Genomic DNA, 20,194 nt, shown 5'->3' on the forward strand with positions numbered 1-20,194 from the left:
TTCTGCCAGGCTTTCATGATACAAAGAACAAACTGGGTTTGTAAGTTTGTGTTTGTTCTTTCCTGACTCACTGCAGCATGACATTTGGTTAAGGCTGTGAGTTCACCTTTCTACTTTGACAACTTTGTGAAAAATATGGTGACTTTTTGATAAGCCTTTTAGTCTGAGTGCAAAAAAGTTGTTTGTGCTGGTCCTTCTAAGCCCTTCAGACATCCATTATGGAAAACGTACCTGCTTCTCCTTTCTATGTCTTTTCTGGGCTTGGACTCATGTTTCTTCTGTAATTCTATTTCTCAATTAAAAACTTTAATACCTTTTTCTAATTTCAGGCATTCATTTCAATTGTTGTCCTTTTTTAGCACAAACAGAAGTGTTGAATAGACTGCCCCTGCCTCTGCTGCTTTGTGACATTTACAGTTGTACTGGGACTAGCCGTGACGTGATTCCTCACATAGATAACCAGATTTCTTAGCATTATGGCTGAGGAAAGTTCCCAACTGTCTGTACGTGATTTAATTTTCCTGATTAATTTTAAACAGAACAAGAGTAAAAGCATCTTTTTCCTTTTGCAATCAACAGTTGTGATCATGCCTAAACTTCAGATGTGCAGAAACACACAGACCTGTAGTGGCACCTGAGTCACTTCACAGTGATCTGTGACTGGGCACAGACCTGGACGCTGCCCGTGGCCCTGGTGGCGTGACAGAGGCACCCGTTGCCACGTCTGGTGGTGGCAGGAATGGCTGTCAGAGGAAGGGCATGATGCCCTGCAAGCTAGGCCTGTTGGATAATTTCAGTTGCATTGCTAAGACTAGCTGTGATGTAGTTACTGAGAATATGTTTAGGCTCACAAATATGTTATTACCATTACGATACATAAAGTCTTTTATTAAATACGTGGTTAAGTCACTGGGTAAAAGAGTGGCAAAGAAAAGTTCAATAAAGCTGGTCTTGCACTGAGACACCCTTTCAGAAAACTTTCATTAAAGGACTTTAAAAGTTTAATTCTGATTCCCAATTTTATTTTATTTTTTAAACTCACTGTTTACACATGCCAGTTTTCATATTTTTCTTTTTTTCAGTCATTGGATCTGAGCCTGTGATCCACATGACAGTGCTCTAGTTACTTAAGAATGCTTCTCACCCTGCCTTTGTGTCAGTACCACCATCTATCTAAAGGATGTGTCAATGAGGATACTGTTGGCTGTCCTGCCAGAAACAACATTAGCTCCTGCTAACATAGCTTTAAGTTGTATGTTCCAGGTGGCCAACCTGCCAAAGGAAATAGTTTTGTTTAACAAAGGTGGAGAGGCTTTGCCCTTGTGTAATATCAGATACAGCGAAAGAATTGTGAGTTGAATGTTATCTGTGCATGAAAAAGGGGGGATAGAGGAGAGAAAGAAAATGAAGATGAAGGTGTAGAGAAAAGGTAGTTTAACGAGCATAGTTTGAGAAAGAGCTTGTTTGCCCAGTGTGTGTTTGAAAACACTTGGAAAGTGGCCCAGGGCCCCAAGCTTGTGTCAACAGCTGGAATATTCCCAGATCTGTATCAAAAGCTGATTAAATGAGAAATGGAACAGTTCTGCAGCCTAAAGTGAGGTTATTTCAAACCTATAATGTTTATAATGAGCTTTGTTTTCATTTTACTTCTTAAATTTCATCATTACACTTTGGGATTCAGGAGAGCTTCTTGCAAAAGTCTGGTGCTCTCAGTCTTAAGGTTGAAACTAACTGTTCTGTCAGAGACTTCACTAACCTAGTTGCTGAGTTCATCATCAGCTGGAGCACAGGGAGAGTTTCAGTTCAGCCAGGTTATTCAGTTGTCTCAGGTACTGTCAACACCTCCTTCTAGTCTTAACAGTTCAGGCTTTTTGGAAACATACATGGGGTTCATGCTGCTCCTCTTGCTCTGAGCAGAAGGGTTTCTCTTAATTGTTGTAGTGGGGACAATTTACAGGCAATGTGATGATAAAGGATATAGCACTTTCCAGCAGTCTGACAAACCTAGTAGGGGCAATGTCATAACTTTTCTTTGGCAAAAAGGTGTTACACAGAACCTGTATCCTTTGCCTACTGCATGGAGCTGCTAACTTCTCTGTATGCTCCAGGAGGTGACCTTGACTTTGCCTTCTCTTAATGCTGCCACAAGCGAGTCCTGCAGAAAAGTTATTTTTTGCTCAGCTGTCATCCCTGCTCCATTATTGTTGAGAATCTGCCTCATTTCTGTGACTATTCCCAGCGTGCTCTAAGGAGGGTGTGGTAACAACCCAGTGACTTCCAACTTTAACCATGACTCTCCTGCAAGCATCTCACAAACATGTACCTTGCATTGCAGTTCCTTGCCCTTATGTTCCACCCACATACATTACTGGTAGCTGTTACTACCCGGAATGGCAAGGAACAGGGGGTAGCTCTGCCTCAGTTCCATCTCAGATCCGTGCAGTGGGCCACAGGCATAAGTTAACAGGTACTTACTTTGATCATCTTCATGTCTCAGTCCTCTGACCTAGCTGCTTTTGTAGTGAGGGGGAAATCCCATCACACTTGTACCTTGTGTGCCTCCTATTACATCTCTTCTCCCGCTCCCTTCAGAACTTCATGCTGCAGTGGTATCCTAGCCAGTACAGGCAGCATCAGTTGACTTGGGCACATGTACCTTGTGACAGAGATCACATGCACTTGTAGAAGGCTTCTTTGTCTTCCCAACCCAAGTCACCATCCCTGGATGTGTTTGAGTCACCTAGATGTGGCACTTGGGAATATAGTTTATTGCTGGACTTGATAGAGGAGGGTTAGGAGTTGGACTCTATGATCTTAAAGGTCTTTTCCAACCTAAGTGATTCTGTGATTCTTTGATTCTATGAATTAGTTCTCCCATCACCATAGTCGATTAAAACTTTGTTTCTCATTCACAAGAGAAGTCTCAGTTAACTCAGACAATTCTGGAACAAAGATATTCTGGAAGTTCGCTAGAGGTTGAGCTTTTTACAAGACCTTTTTAAGGAAAAGGGGGTCTCCCTTCACTGCTGTTGGAGTTCCTAGCAGCCATAAGCACTGAAGCTCACTTTGGAGCTCCTCTAGGCATTTTAGTAGCATTGCCTGCATCCAAAGAGGTTGTGCCCTATTCCAGATTTAGTGGTAGCTTAGTAGCAATACATTTCATGTGGTACCTCATAAAAAAAAGGCAGGTGGGAAGCACACTTCCCAAATAGCAATTGTAGATGCATGTATAACAACAGTTTAACTTGATTTTTAAGAAATTTGAATCTCCATTGTTGCCCTCGCCTGTAGTAACCTTTCTGCATGACAGATTTTTTGGCAGCAAAATTGCCTCATGCTTCATGGCTTCTAACCTTTTGTGTGTTATTAATGTTGCAGAATACAAGACGACAGATTTTCCTTGCAAGGTCTAATGAGATACTGTTTCATTTTGGAGTAGTAACAGTAAATTTAAGATCAAGCAGTGTATTTAAAGAGCTCAGGATGCTCCTTGCATCTCCATAGTATCTTTTCCCTGAATTTCCCTTGCGTTGTCATTCCCATTCGCTTCATTTTGTTAGATTCCTGTGAAATTAAATAATTCTGTGGACTCAGGCAAGGCCAGAAATTAACTAACTTACATAATTTTGTAGCAGCTGCATTTTTTTGCCAGTTTACTACATTCCAGAAAACTGACATGCTCATTAAACAGCAGAGATCTCGGTGCAGAGGCAGCCTGCTAATCCCTGCTCTCATCTGAAAGATGATCTCTCCCTCCCACTGTAACATAAAGGAAAGCCTACCTGTTTACAAGGACATTCCTGCATTTTGAGGTAAAGATCTCTTTATTTGATTTGTTCTGTCAGACTGAGAACCAAATTTTTCTTGTACATTTGGAGGCTGGAGCACACCACTCGTGGCAATGTGAAAGAAATGAGATGCCCACCCTGCAGGGGGTGGGAAGGCTTGCTTCCCAGCACCCCCTGCTACTAGTTCTGTAAAAATAAAACATTACTGGAAAGCTTTGCAAACATTGGTTGTGTAAATAGATTTGTATCCATAGTGCTGGGTGTCCTTGGCAGGCTGTATGTCCTCTGCTGGTACCAGAGAGATTCTACCTGGGAATCAGACAGCTTTGGATCAGCTGGCCAGGGAGGCAGGCGCAGGTCAGGGAATCCGTTGCTGGACACCCCAACTAGCTGATATGTGAAGGAATCCCACAGCTCAAGGGGAGGCTGTGGTTGTTCAGTGTCTTACTTCGGGGTTTTTCTTTGTTGTTCTGGCTTCTGTTTCCAACCAACTTGGTTAATGTTGAGCCCATCCCCTTCCCACACCATTCCTTTATCCTTGACTCTGTCATTGCATGGGCTCTCTTTCCCTTTAAAAGGTCTAGCTGTTGGCATCTCTGGTGCTTGGCTGCGGTCTGTCTGATTGTAATCCCCATTTCCATGCTGTAGTCCTTCAGCACTCTAGCTCTTTTCTGTCTAGCTTGGTCCCAAGCGCAGTGTTCCCCTGCAGAATTTTCTTCCTAATGCTGGAGGGAAAAGTTCTGCAGGATTTGGAGACACTAGAAGATGCTGCATTTTAACATTATTTCCAAATGTGATTAAGGTCATGGCTGAACTAGAGGATAGAATTGTGCACTGTGAGCTCTGTCTTTGGATGTGATGTTACCTGAGAGGCACTGTGTCCATCTTGGCACATGGATGCATTGGGATACGCTGGTGGTGGTAGACACAGATTAAAGAAAAAAGGTAAAGGAACTGCACTTCACTGAGATGGTGCAGAAAGTGCAGCACTAGGGGGAATGTTGCAGAATGAGCTGGGGCAATACAGGAGAGACTGAGCTTGTTGTGGTGCTGTCAGAGTGAACTGACAGCCCCTGTTCTGGATTCTGTGTAAGTATTTTAACACGTTGAGCAAGTTACCTCAGGAAAACAGCCAAGTGTTGAAACCTCACATGCCTAAAAGCTCCTGTTCCGGTAACTTCTTCTGTTTGCACATCCTGGTTCAGAAGTGGAACTTCTTGGAAAATATTCTGGTAGGTAAACAGTTGCTCTTAGAAAAACTTGATGGCTACTTCCTATTGGCAGAAGCTAGCTCTTCTTTGGAGCAGTGCCAGCTTTTGCAAGGAAATACCTGCTTTTATTTCTTAATCATTCCTTAGGCTTTGGAATTTCTTTAGAAGTTCAGAGCCCCTTGGGAATCCTGGCAATTTTCTTGTTTTGTCATTTTGAAATTATTTCCTTATATTCTTCTGTTTGGATGCCTTCACCTAGTTCTGTGTGTTGTGCCTCCAGCTATCATGAGTGCCCCAGTGTGAACAGAGGCAGTGGAAAGTTATCAGGAAACGTCAAGTCAGGAATCAGTTCTGTTTCAACATAGGTTCAGCATGACCCAGGATGTGAGGGGAATTGCCAGAATCATCTCTCTCCTCATACTTGTTTGACTTGCAGAATGCTCTGAGGGTGCAGGGTGACAGCTGGTGTCCACAGAGGGTCGAGTCCATTATGTGTCCTTTCTGCTAGCCTCGTTTATTTGCTGTGTTAGCACTTGATTTTAACAATGACTCTTACGTAAATGGCCAGGGACAGATGAAGTTCTTTACACACTGATTACATGAATCATATGCTAGTACTAGAGTGTGGAAAATGCAGTGCTTTAAGGTGATTAATCGTGTCAGTCAGATCTTGTAACTTAGGCAAATCTTTAATATAATAGGTAACCTAAGCTGAAATAGTTGCTTAACTCACCTTTGCATGAATGAATCGGTTGTTAATGTAATAAGTCCTTCATTTTAGCCAGTCACATTTTCAGAATATTTTTTGCTTTTGATAGGCAGAAGTGATGAAACATGTTTGTTGGCTTTAATCAGAGGAGTACACCATATTGCTGGGTTTATCCATTGCATTAGTATTATCCATCAGTGTTAGTAGCTGATACGTTGTACTCTTTAATCATGTACTTCACATTTATTTTGTGTTGTTTACGTATTGTTCACATTAAATTGTGTATCGTTTGAAGTAGGGCTGCATCAACAGCAACTTGTACCATGTATTTACTCCAGAAACACTAATAACAATGTTCAATTAAATACAGAAGTGTCAGTATTTGTCTTGCATGTGAATGTGACTTCCAGAAATAGGCAGGGCATGTTACTTACATGGGATGCTTCTTCAATATTGTAAGTGAAGAAACTGCTAAGTGCTGATATAATGAACACATAAAATTAACAGTAAGCTAGGATTTAGTGAGGTTACTGGAAATTAGTAGAGATTATATAGAGCAATATCAGACGGGCAAGAGCACAGTGAGAGATGTTTGTATGGATGTGTTTGAGGGTACATCTTGCAGAATTAATGGATATTGAGAATCATGGAAAATATGGCTCAAAGTTTTTTCAAAATTCATTCTATTCCCATCTGTCTCTGCAGAGGGGATGATCAAACAGCAACAGTTTCCTGAGGTTATTTCTTAGAATTATTTTCCCTTTCTTTGCTAACATGATCTGCTGTGCCTGCATGCTTGGTGAGGACCCTGAGGGAATGCTTCATCGTGCATGTCTGTACTGTGTTGCAACTCTCATGTGAACTTGTTCTGTATATTCGACAATAGTTTGCAAAAAGAAAAGGCTGTAGTTATCTGAAGAAGGGTATTTTTAATGCAGTATAACATATTTCAGTTTTACAGGCCGGATTTATTAAACTCTTTTCCCTTCAGCAGTTAATTCAATGTACAGAGAGAGTGAAGGGTTCCCAAATCAGTGTTTCCCCTTCGTACAGATTTAAAAGATTACATATAAAGATATTTGAAACCTTAACTTTTCAAACGTTAACAGGGAATTTTGCTTGCAAATATTTTTTATAATTGAAGTTGCCATGTCTTGTCTTTTGGTTAATTGGATTGCTTCAATGCTGTTTTACTTGGATAAATTGTATTTCTAAACTTTAAAAACAAGAGGCAAAGCACTTCTTCTTAACATAAATCTTCACTGATTTTTCTTTTTTGGTCTTTAATTGAGCTGATAGATTACAATAGTTTGTTATTTTAATGTGGAAGAAGTGATTATGACTATGAAAACTCGGTTTTCATTAATATAAAAGCATTTTGTCCCTTGCAGTTGGCTTTCTGTTCCAAATTGCAATAGCAAAGTCCGACTGCATAAAAGGCTAAGGGAGACATCCTTAATTCACACTTAGTTTCTGGAGATATTTTGTCATGTTTTACACACTTTTGTTTGGTGTGTTTCACCGAAGGGCAAAGGAACTCGCCTGCCTTTTTGAGTCTAGGAGGTCACCTGCTGGCTGCTCTGCCTCGGTGCATTCCGGCATCTTCCTGAGGTGCAACATCAGAAGTGACCTCCGGAGTGCTGGAGAGGCATCTCCGTGGATCAAAAGATGAAACTGTTGATCCTGCTTCAGGAATGGAAACTCATCGAGCACTCAGATATTCTTAAGTAAAGCTTTCGGTCAGTCCTAAGCCTTGGTGCTGTGCAATCGTGTCTCCAGAGGCACAGAATAACACTTTCACTTGGTGATGAAAAAGGGCAAGCATGTACATGGCCTTGAATTTACTGGAAAAAGGACATCTCATGTTTCTATTGTTTATTAGGAGGTACAGCAATTTCCTTTCAGTTACCAAAATCGACTGGAAAGGCATATGTGGGAGTGTGACTGAGACAGACAGCTCACCTCATCCTTCATGGGGACACTTGGTCTGCTATGAGGACTTCCCAGGTACAGTTTGCTGCGAAAAGAAGGATCCGAGGTTGCTTTAAGAAATGCTTTAATGAAAAACTCTGTTCTTCAGAAACTCATTCTCACTGTGCAGAGCTCTCTGGTATGAGGTTGCTTGTGCTGCCCATTTAAATCTAGCATAGATGCCACCACACTGCACCGTGCAATGAAGGTATGTCCTGAATTCTTCTATGCTATTCTTTACTCTGCACAAGGGGACCTCTGACACATCACTGGCTTCTTAAACTTGAGTATCCTAACAGTCCAGAATTCCAAGGGTAATGCTAAATAAATACCTGTAATGCAGGAGGAAGATGGTGAGTTAAGTAGTTCACAGTTACACACTGGGACCCTTTTTCCTTCACCCCAGTTTACCAGTGTGATTGAAGCAAAGGGCAAACACTTCTTCTTTTAGGAGGAACAGATATAAGTTGAACTGTGTATCAACACAAATTGGCTTCAAAGGGAAATAGCCAGTCTCAGTTAAAATAGACATAACACTCATAAACCACTACAAAGAATGCTTAGAATTACTAATTTTTAAAGAAGAATTTAATCCTATTTAAAATCCATTGGTACTATCCAGACTTTCTTATTTTGGTACTGTTTAAAATGTATTGATTTATCACAATTCTTCCATTGAATCCAGGAGTTTTGACGTGTTTCTTGTTGATCTTTCAGTGATGTTTTTCTCCATTCTCTAGTTTCTCACCTGGACTTTTAGTTTGAAAAGAAAGACAGTGTCTTAAGCATGGATGAACAAATTATTCACTATGATCAAGCTGGCATGTGAATTTATAACCTAGAACTGCTGGAGGGAACTGTATGTTTCCATCCTCTAGCTAATATGAAGTAATCTTGCGCTCACAGTTATTTCATGGTAACTTGCTCACATGCCAACATCCTCAGTCCTTCCCCAAGTGCTTTGGAGCAATAATCTAGCAATTAGCATGCCTGTCTGCAGTCATCATGCACAGCCTGGTTTTTTCCAAGTAACTGTGTTTCAGAATTAGTATTTGAAGTCTAATGCAGAGGTGAGATGCTATTGTTCTGAAGGAGGAAGGAGATGGTTCTTTAGTAGGCTTTGCTAGTATAAAACAAATGCATTGCCTGGGTTACTGATGTCTCTTACAAGCTAGCACTTACAAGTCTGTTTCTAACTGTCTGGTCAGTAAAGTTCCTCAAGAATCACAGTAGGGTTGGAGATCCCTTTTAAGGGAGAATTTGATCACTTAGGAACAATGAAATTTAGTGTCTCTACTAACAGGCCTGTGTCTTACCAGGCCTAAACCTGGTAAAACTCACAGACTTTCTCCTCAGCACTCAAACCTTGCCTTATAACACAGGGATTATGTGAACATGGAGCAGCAGACGTCTGTTAGAGGAAGCCCTCAAATCTGGTGGTAAGTGTAAAAAGCAGAGCGAAGTGAGGACCGGGTTGTTTTACTGAAATATAATAAATTTTGTTCACATAGAGCTTGTTCTCAGCCACTGTTCCCATTTGCCACTGTATGTTCAGAACAGTTCTATTAATTGGAGTCAGCAATGGTGGTTTGTTGGGGGCTTGTAGTGTTTTCAGTTTGGTTATTTTGTTGTTTGGGTTTTTTTTAGTTTTTGTTTCGTTTGTTTTGTGGTTGTTTTCGGGGTTTTTGGGGTGTTGTTTGCTTTTTGTGGGTTTTTTTTTTTGTTTGGGCTGGTTGCTTTTTTGTCCTGTTTTTGTTTTTTTTAAGTGCCAGCTTGTGAAAATTGAGTACCGGATAGTTAAAGAGAAAAATAATCTCCCTGCTCTCCCTGTGGGCACAGTGTTACCTGCAGGTCTGAGAGCCGCGACGTGACAAGGTCAGTGCTCACCAGCGGGGGGAGTTCGCCGCTGGCTCTGCAGGCTGCCCTCGCCCTTCTGCACGGGTTCCCGTTGAAATGTAGCCAGGCGGGGCTATCTAGTGTTACAGGATCATTTCTTATGATAAATCATAGGACTAAGAATCAGCTTTTGTTACTATTTAACATATCTGAGCAGCCCCTTTTAAAATACTTTATCTTTTCTTTACTAAGGGAATGAGAGGTGAACTCTGCTCCAAAAAAGGTCTGGCTGATGCTGGAGACAATCTCAATCAAATGGAAATTAAAAATTAGTAATAACTGAAATACATTTAATCCATGCTCATTTATAGTTTTTTTATGTATTTGAAAAAGGGTCATATTTTCCTTTGTTATGCTAGAATCTAAGTATATGGGAAAAATATTTAAAAATGCACATTATTAATGGCTGAAAGCTGGGTAAGTCGTTAATTTCAGATATTGCCATACTTGTCACAAACTGGATCATCAGTGACTAACAGCGTGACAGATTGCCAGGAGGCTGGGCTTGGCAATGTGTCTTAAGAAAACACTTAGCGGAAAGTGTCCTCTGCTCTTTGCTATGCTAATTACTGATACTGGGTTTTGGGGAGGGTCTCTCAGTACTAGAGAACGAACAAGTTGATGCCAAAACTGTAAAGCTGGATACCTTACGCTCAAGATATTCCTAATATCTCTAGGCTCCTGCCCTTATCACCTCTCTCCATTAACCTGAGTTCTTCTCTTTGCATTCCTTAAGCATCCTCATCAAGCAAAAGACTGTGACTGATCTGCTGCTGTGCACATGCATTTTTTTCTGGATGCAGGATGTGTAACAGATGAACTCACCAGCCTCTGCCCCTGCCCACTGAGGGACACTATTCTGTACCAAACATTTATATGCACACACGTTTATTTTATGCCCTTTCCTATCAGTAACCCTATAAAATGCAGATATGGTTACAAAAGCTTCATGTTGATTATATGGGATATAATTTAGAATGGATTATTTTATTTTAAAAATGTTAAATCAACAACAGACTGTTCTTTTGACAGCTGAACTGAAAAAAACTCAGTTTCTTAGATGTTTTGCTGCTGCTCTAGCTTCCCCCATGTTTTTGGATACCGGTGCAGTACCCAGAGTCCAGAGCCTCTGATTTTCACAAGATTTGCAAGAATGTACTATCTTAAGACCCCTGTTCTGCCCTTAAGGTTAGTTAAAATTAGCTGATAAGTTCAGAAGAACAGCGCTGACAGGCAGATAGCCTATGTTTAATTATGAAGTGAGGCTAAAAGAGGCTCTAGAAGGGATTCTGCACTGTGCTGCTGTATTTGTGGCTGACTGCACAGATGTGACAGAAAGCAGCTTTCAGGCATCTTCAGCAAATGGATTTTCAGTTACAGGAATGGCAGGACCAGGGAAGCTGGTCCCTGCCTCATCTAATGACGGATGGATGTGTTGAGTGGCGACTCAGTGTTGTTTTCTTCTTGCTTGATGTGCAGAGCTACACCTCCTGTGCAATATTCCAGCTCTGCTCTCAGCTTTCTCAGACCATTTGGCATTATCCATAATTTCATTATGTTCAAATCACAGTTCTTACTGTCCTCAGTTGCAGTTATAAATGCTTGAGACTTTTGCATTTCAGACCCTGGGCCCCAGTTTGTCATGCAGGGGAAAAAAATAAAATATATCGCAAGTATTATGGCATTAACTGAATTGTGAAGCTGGGAAGGGAGCCAATTACAAATATTTGATTGCTTTAATGATAGGCAGTCCATTTTTCTCGTTCTCTTCTTGCAACCTCCTGCCTGCATATCTGCCCAAGCAGAAGGAACTTGGTGGCCTGAGTCCTAGTGCCTCATGTCACTCCCCAGTAAGTGACTACGAGGCTCCTGCAAGGGCAGCTTTGCTGTGTCTGGGCTCCAATTACACAGATAGTTCTGTGGCGTGGATCAGACCTTCGGCAACTTTTACTTTAGGGATACAATGCTGTCCCCTTGTTATATAGAGGCCCATTCCTGTATTTTTCACTAGTAAGTTTCCAGACTTATTTTCTCTGCCATTTCTGCATTCCTGACTCTCAACCTATGCTGGAGAGGCCCTCCTTCTAGGACATTTCCTAGGAAATATTAAAAAAGTACTGATTATTCTCCTTCATTAACAACAGAGGCAGAGGTCTTATCCATAACATTTTTCACTGTACTTCAGTGGGATTCACCTCTGAAGCACAACCCCGTGGAGAAAATACCCATGTAATAGAATAATTTCTCAGTACATGTGGACAGGGGACAAGATTACTGTTGAATTGTCTGATCTGGGGTAATGCCTATTTTCTCTATATTTAAATTTGAGATCTAATAATACCTCAAGGTATGATGTTTATGTACTTTTAAAAGATTAAATAGAAATGAAAAATTAAATAAGTAGTGTTCATGGATGTGCTGTGAAGGGCATCTAGCCTGGTATAGTGGGAGGTGTCTCTGCCCATAGCGGGGAGGTTGGAACCTTTAAGGTCCCTTCCAACCTTAACCATTCTATGATTCTATGATTTAAGTTTGATGCAATGAGTCTGAGCCAGTTGCCCAACATCTGAGCCCCTACACTACTGAAACTGACATCCACTTTGTTGACCAGTGGGGAAGGACACAGCATTCTTGACTTTTCCATTTCATAGCTAAGAATCGGGTATCTCATGTTATTCCCCGTTTTTGTAGTACTAAACTTTGTGTTCCACGCACACTAAGCTCTTGTGGTGGTCTCTTAGAACTCCTAGATTTCCAATTCCCATCTCCACTCCTAAAGCTACCCTTCCCAATACTATTTTAGCTTGGTGATTCAGTATAAAAACAACCTTCTCCACTCTGTCCCTGCCCCTCACCCTGGGCTACCTTTAGCCCTGGTCTCTTCCCTGATCCAGTTTGCCACACAGCTCCACAGAAATTACATTGACAAGATTACGGATAAATCATAGAAATGAGCCAAGTGCCAAGGGAAGATCTGTTTAAAATTAATATTTCTCCTGAAGCAGCCGTTCCTGCAGGCTGCACAATGGTGGAAGACATTCCATAAGGGGCACAATTCATTGATGAATTTTTGTGTGATGACCTGCACACACCCCATTGTCCTCTGACACTGAAGTTCCAGCTCTCACTGCCATTAATCCGATGACGTAACAACTGAACGTAGGACAGTCGGGAGGCCCTGACTTACAACAACTTATGACATAAGCTGCCTACCTTAACTAATAGAACATGGAAAAAATTATTACAGGGACATCAGGGCATTTGCAAGAAGAAAAATACCTGTGAAAAAAAAGACATCCTGAATCTGACATGCAGGGCATAAAAACCTGCCAGTGACTGTAAATGACTTGCTGATGCTTCTTCAGGAAGGGATGAGAAGACAGTGGGTTAAAACGTCTGGATATCATTTGTCTAAGCCACTCAAGTTAGTGCTAAAAGAGAAACAGGCAAATATCGAGTCTTTTCCCTCATGACAGAAGCACAATACAGGTGAACAGTGACCCTCTCACCTTCGTATCACAACCCCTGCTACAGACTGTGGAATGATTTAGCTGACTCAGCTGGGAGAAAATCTGGTATCCTCAGTTGTTCAAGCTGTTCCTATGTCGAATGTGATGTAGGAAACCCCGTGTTGTCAAAGCATCAGGCATTTGCCTCACAGGTGAAGGAAAACCAAATAGAGGTAGCTTGCACAAACAGACCCAAATCTTTCTATTTCATGCACTAGATGCTAAGCATTTCTGAAATCTTACTGAAACGTATCTATAACCTAAAATTCACATGTTGACCACGTCTAAGTTTGCAGAGTGCATTCTCTGTTTTTACCAGGCTAGAGCACCAGTGGTGCCCTTTCCAGCTCTTTGTATGCTGGAGTTGCCTTTGATCCGTTGTACTGGTTTTGGGTTTGTGGGGTGTTTTGTGGCTTGTGGTAGAAGCCCAGAGTATATATTCCTGTGATCCCTTCTTGACCAAAGAAATCCTCAATGAGTTGTTAAGCTAATGCTGCTGACTGCATCATGCTAAGGATGCCTCTACCTTGTCTTCAGCTTCAAGAACATGTATTTAGGAAAACAGCTGCCAGTTGGCAGACTGTGGTATTATTCCTTCTGCCAGTGGGTTATGGACTCACACCAGAGATGGAGTTTGCTTCTAAACATGGTGCTTTCTAACCAACAGGGTTGGTCACATCAATTTGTCTAATCCCCCTTTAAACTGATTTATACTTTTAGGCTCTGTGACATCTTGTGGTAACGAGCCCCACAACTTAGTTGTACACACTTCTAGAGGAAAACTGTATCACTGTCTGTCATCCACTTCTTGTCGTGCTAGACTAAAATAAAATTCATTACCCATCCACCTCTCCCACGTAATTATTCATGGCGGTTCCACAGACTAGCCCCAGGCCAAAGGACCCGGGGACCCAGTCTCCGCTGACGGCGTCAGAGCGCTGCGCCCGCGGCGCGGGACCCGCCATTCCTGCCCCGCACACCAGGAGCCAGGGGGACGCTGGCGGCCGCTGGGCACCCGCCGAGCCAGAGCCGCGGCTCCCCGAGGAACCGGTGCCTGGAGCACGTTCGGTTACCTGGGCTCCGCTCCCGCCCGCTCGGGGTGCGTCGCTCCGGGGCCGGGCCGCCCCGGCAGCCCTGCAGCCGTCTGGCCCGGGGCCTGGCGCCAACAGCCGCGGGCACTGCCAGGCCCGCGGGCTGCCTCGCTCCGCCGCGGCTGCCGCACCGCGGGCCGGGGCAGCCGCCAGCCCAGCCAGCGCCGCGAGGGGCCCGGGCGGCCGCGGGCCCGGGCGCACGACACAGGCCGCCGCGCTGCCCCGCGTCCCGGCCCTGCAGGCCCGGCCTCGTGGGAAGCCCAGTCCCGGCAGGGCCTTCCCTGCCGCCGCGCCGCGCCCGGCTCCCCCGCCCGCTCCGGGGGCTCCGGGGGCTCCGGGCCCCGCGCGGAGCCGGGGCGGGCCGGGCCGTGCGGGGCCGCGGGCCGGGTGTGCGCCGAGGGAGGGCCGGAGCGGGTCAGCGCGGCGCGGGGGGCGGGGATAACCCCGCGGTGGCCGTCACGTGGAGCAGATGAAAGGGAAGCGGCTTGGCAGGGCGGAGAGCAGCCGGGGCGAGGGACGGGGAGCGCGGGGCCGGCGAGGAGCGGGGCGCAGCGCGGCGGGAGGGCGGCTGCCATGGGGCGCTGACCCGCCCGGGAGTCCGGCCCCGGAGCTGGAGCCGCTGGGGAGCGATGCGCGGCGGCGGGAAGCCGCTCCCCCCCGCCGCGCGATGAGGGGCTGCGGGGCCGGCGCGGGGCTGGCCGTGCCGCCGCCGCTGCTGCTCGGGCTGCTGCTGGCCGCGGCGCCGGGCGCGGCGCTGGGCAAGGAGACGGCGTTCGTGGAGGTGGTGCTGTTCGAGTCCAGCCCCAGCGGCGACTACACCACCTACACCACGGGGCTGCAGGGCCGCTTCTCCCGCGCGGGGGCCACGCTGAGCGCCGAGGGCGAGATCGTGCAGGTGAGCGGGTCCGGGGGCGCCGCTGCCCCAAGATGGCTCCGCCGCCCGGCACCTGGCGGCACAAAGCGCGGCACCGAGCGCGGCACAAAGCGCGGCCCGGCCGGGCCCGCCGCCCCACGTGCGCCGCGCGGCCTGGGGGCCGCGGTGACAGATGCGCGCCCGCGCACGCAGGCCCCGCTGCGCCCCGCGCGGCCCCGGCCGCACCTGGGCGGGCTGGCGCCGAGCCCCGCGGCACCGCGCTGGGCCCGCCTGACAGCCGGGAGCGGGGCCGAGCCGCGGGGCCGCGCGGGGCCGGGGGGCGCGGAGGGGCGCGCTGAGTCGCGACGGGCCCCGGCGCGGCCGGTCCGCGCCCTCGCACCTCCGGCGGCGCAGGGCGCGGTGCCTGCGCGGGGGCGGGGCTGCGCGGGGCTGCGCGGGGCGGGGCCGCGTCCCGGCGCTGCGGGGCGGAGGTGCGGGTGGCGGGGCCGTGAAAAGGACTCGCCGGGGCCGCCGCCGGCCTCGCTTTCCGTCCGCGCACCTGGGGATGTGCCGGGGCCGCCCCTGCCCGCCCGGACAGCTCCGAGTGTTTGTTTCGCCACGCAGAATTTCTTGTAAAGCTGCTCTTGACTTTCTCACCAGAGAAGTAATTTTTGTATTTATTTGAACGCAGCTGTTCTTTACTGTGTTTGAAACTCTTGAGGTGCTTATCTAAGCCCTTTGTAGTCGCTTATAATTGTTGACTTTTTTTTTTTTTCCCCTTTGGCTAAGTAAAGAAAAATTACTTAAATGGTGTTTCAGTGGGTTTGGCTTTAAGCAATTGCCAATAGTTATCCTGAATTCTCACTAACGGCTGTGGAGTTTGATTGCTTGAGTTCCATATATGTACACATACATACACAGATATATGAGATTTTAAAAGAGTTAACTGGTGGTGAGTAAACTCTTGAAACCACTGGTAAAGCTCTACAAGCACAAATACATTTACTACCAAAGTAACTTGTTTTCTTCTTTCCAAGTTGTGAATACTGGTCTTAAGTGCTTGTTATTTCAAAACTGTTTCAGCTGGGAGAACTTCTTAGAAGAGTTCTCTTGCAGGCAGAAGACTTGTGAGGACAAGTGGCTGATGTAAGGGGTTTTATTTTGTTTTCCAGAGAAAAGAGGCATGGACCAGTTAATTTTTTTTTTAATGTCTTTTAAAAGGATGGCATTAGTAAACAGACATTGATATTGGTTACACTTTTGGTGCGTTATCGTGTGATGTGTGTCAGACTTAACTCTGTGTCTTTGGGACTAACAGGAGACTCAAGTTTCTTGTGCTAGTGTTAAGAACAGAATAGAGGCCATTTACTGAGGTCATACTTTTCTTGAGATTGTGAGTGGAAGTGGAGAAAAAATATACGGTTTTGTTAAGACTCAGATTTGCATAACTTGAAACAAATGTATTAAATAGACTTCTGTAGCCTTATTATGTATAACACCAACTGTCTGCTTCCTGTTAATGCCTGAATAGACAGCCCTCCAAATAGGAAGGACTGCAGTGAAAGCCAGCTTATGTGGTAAATCTTTTACAGCCTTTTATATCTCAAAACCTATTTTGCTTATTCATCTGTACATGTACTAGGTAGCATACATCATGAATGGACTATAGTTTTTTCCTGAGCCATGTGTGCTGTTATTTTGGTTTGGTTTGTTTTTTTTCAGAGAAGAAGGTATGGCAGACATTGCTCCAGAGCAGCTAGGCTGAATGCCATCAGTCATATTTTCATTGCTGAGATTTTAGACTACATACAGCATCTCTAGTTAGTCTCATGCTTTCTTCAACTACTGCTGAGAGCAAGTTTTTCAGAAGCAAAGTGTTTAAAGTTTTTCACATTGTTGTCTTCCCGCCCTCTCTTTTTAGCTAGGCTGTATATTTATGGAACTGTGTGAGTCTGTTGTTCTGGATAATTTAGGGCTCGATGTGAGATTTAGAAAAGGACCACGAAGTTTAATGCTACTAAGAACCTCTTCAACTCATGGTGCATCAGTCAGTAAAGCAAGTCGCAACCGCTTTGTCAGTGCAAACAGCTCTTTCAAGATGCCTTTTTGTTTAGAAATGTTAGAAATTCTTGAAAATCAGACAGATTAAAAAGAATGGATCAAAGGAATTGTGTTTTGGGGACTACACAAAGACTTAGTTTTGTTTATGTTAATAGCATCAATTACTGACTGGTCTTGGAAGTGTGAACAACAACAAAAGCCACCTTAAGAAATAATGCACTTTCAGGTCTTGATAGGTCACTCCTAAATTGGTTATTGGTCAGATTCCTATCCAGTAGTGGTATGCTATTGCATTGTTTCTCATGTTATTGTGAACAAGCCTTAGTAGGGTCAAGTGTCTTTCAGAATAACTCTTCAGAGAGATGAAACATTTGTATGTCTTCTTTCATGTGGCTAAAGTTTGTATTCAGCAAACTCATCTTTAGGTTGCAGTGTCAGCTGGTCCTTAAAGTGCTTGAAGGTCTAACCACCTCAGTTGTATCTGGCATACTGGAACATTGTGTGTTTCTTAGTGCAATGTCCTGGCTGTGACTATGGTTGAGTTTAGAAATGGAAAATCTCTGATTAGAGAGTGGTTGTGGAAACAAGGCTTTGTTGAAACCTCTAAAATGATATTTTTCTCAAATGTAGATTATGACTGGTGAATGTCTTACAGTTGAAACTTGTGGCATTCAGACCAGAAGCTCAGATGTAGTTCTGTGTCAAGCTAAATGCTACATGGTCACAGCATTAGAGTGCCAGGACAGTAAGTATCACTGGTTTGATAGCACTGGCTCTTCTGCTCAGAGTGAGATTACGTGTTTTAATTCTGCTTGTGCTTGGCAAGATTTTCTTCCAGTTGCTTGTTCTGCTTGGTAGTTTAGGTGTGGAGCAACAAATGCTGTCTTTCTTACAGAGTTGTGGTGGGGATATAGTATTGCTCAGGTGAGGTGCTGGGAAAAGAGGGTTGAATTTAAGGTTTCTTTTAGACTGCATTAAAAAATCTGACATGTCAAAAACTTAATGCACATTCTTAATTGATAATTCTCTGTCTTAATCCTTCTTTTTGCTACTTCTGCCTTATATTACTGTATTCAACAGTGTACGTAGATGGGTTACCAATATATACAAATTCGAAGAGAAGCAGCATCGAGGAGAGATTTAGGAATATTAAGCCTTGTTTTTCTTGCGCGATATGAGCTTGAGTTTTTGTTGGTTTGTTTCTGCTTGGAAGCCTTAATGGGCTTCCGAATGAGGAATAATGAACTTTTTGTTGATTGAACTGGATATGCCGTTGAACTGGCATGATGTGTAGATTACGTTGTAATCTCTAGTGGTATATATATATTTTTTGTGCTCAAAAGGTTAACAGTGTGGGCATGACAAGCATAGCTCAGTGCTTTAGTCTCCAGGAAGAAAATGTAAGTGGGACACTTCCCAGCTCCTTGCTTGTCAGTTCCTTGTAGCCATACTGCTGCCCATCTTCTTCCCTTGCAGAAGATGGGGAGGCTTAGGGCTGGAGTGCAAGACCGTGTGCCTTTGTATTCCTTCTGTCTCCCTCCCACTCCTTACTTATTGAATAGCTTTCAACCTTTCCTCTGTTTTTTCAAAATGCAGAAATTTCTAAAAACCGTGAGCTTCTGTCAGGTGGGCTTTGCACTCTGAAGCATTGGCAGAGTCTTTAATGGTGTTGAAAGCAGTGACTTGAAACAACTCTGCAGGTATCTAGATGCCTGGCAAAGATGGCTGAGGCTGAGTCAAGGGAATGTGTGTGTCTTTTGAGAACGGAAAACAAGAAAGTGTATTTTCGTGGTTCTTTTTTTTTGTGTTGTGAACGGGCAGGTTAAGTTTCTTCTTGCTTGAGTTGAGTGCCTGAAGGCCATTTAAATCGAGGAAGTGGAATTGTTTGTGGCTTTGAGTCACTGTCTTGTTGGATGTTTTCTTTGCTAGTTTGCTCTTAGAATATGAAGACACCTGTGATTAGGTTTGTGTTATTTTCCATACCTTAACTGTAAAGCTGTGGCTTCCAGTAATGATCCTGAGGCCATCAGGGATAATAGATTTCTCTGCTAAAACTGAGTTCCTAGTACCAGTTTTTGGGGCTCCAGGTTTGCTTCGTCATCGTGTTCCTGGAGTGGAGTAACTTGTAGTTGAGCTGTCATGGGACATGACAAGTGTCACATTGGCACTTTAATTCTGACAGAATGTGAAGAGCTGACAGACACCCTGTGGGTGCTGAGAATGGGATGAGGAGAAGGGTTGCTCAACATTTGCAGTGTTTCTCTGTATCTGTTCTGTCTTGTGTGGGAAGTGGGACTGGGTTATAGGTTTTGTCCTCTCTGATCTTCGGTCTTTGGATGCTATGAACAGATGCTCACAGCTGGTAGATGTTGTGAGGCAAGCGTCCTGCTTGTGCCTCTTATCAGAACTTGTCAGAACTGTGAGGCCCATCACCATTCTGAAGGCCTGCTGAAAATTAAGAAGCTTGTGTTCCACATATTACAAGACTGAATAGTAAATGGAAGAGATTTAATTGCCCCGTCTTAAAAATAAACAATTTGAGTTGTCACAGTTGTTATTTTTTGTTTAATTTTAAAAAAATATTTAGTTATTTTCATAACAGCAAGTCACTGGTGGCTCCATTTTGGTTAACAGCATCAGGTATGTGTCTGTAGTTATGTAGTCAGAACAGTAAGTTCTATAATTGCTGCTCTGCTGCATTTTTATATATCAGAAACTTTGTCTAGTGTAAGCTTCTGCCTTTTTTTCCCTCTTTATAATTGTGTTAAGACTTGATTATCCAGCTGGTAAGGAATAAGGCTCTTCTATACTATGGCCTTCATATTTGCATGGACTAGCAAAATACAAATTTGAGTTGTGCATTTTCTGAAATCTCTGCTTTTTAAAGCACATGTGCAGGTTTTGAAACCTGAACTGGAGGTTTCAGTTTGTTCTGTGAGTTACCAGGGCTTGTCAACCCTCTGTTGTGGGAGAGAGTTGATAGGTGAAAAAAAGATGAAAAATGCATGTTTAGTTTTGTGGACAACAGGGTCCTCTTCTGTACTTTCTGCAGGATGCTGTGTCTGATCTGAGCTTGACTGGGGCTTATTCTTCAGTAGTTTCTGA

At 44.2% G+C, this 20,194-nt stretch overlaps 1 protein-coding gene across 2 annotated transcripts in view; it reads left to right on the top strand.

The window, feature by feature from the left end:
- The first annotated feature begins 14,163 nt into the window (after positions 1–14,163).
- Positions 14,164–20,194, top strand: part of ZNRF3 (zinc and ring finger 3) — an 83,433-nt gene continuing 77,402 nt past the window's right edge. Inside the window, exon 1 of one of the 2 annotated variants that reach the window (XM_051634410.1) lies at positions 14,164–14,183. Coding sequence is in view for 1 of the 2 variants with exons in the window: in XM_051634409.1 (XP_051490369.1) it covers positions 14,843–15,070 (228 nt within the window). In the remaining variant the exon portion in view is untranslated. Of the gene's footprint in view, positions 14,184–14,796; positions 15,071–20,194 lie in introns of those variants that run through there. The other variant, XM_051634409.1, reaches the window with a different exon arrangement.

The sequence above is a fragment of the Apus apus genome, chromosome 16 (genome assembly GCF_020740795.1).
Source record: "Apus apus isolate bApuApu2 chromosome 16, bApuApu2.pri.cur, whole genome shotgun sequence".
Lineage (NCBI taxonomy): Eukaryota > Metazoa > Chordata > Aves > Apodiformes > Apodidae > Apus > Apus apus.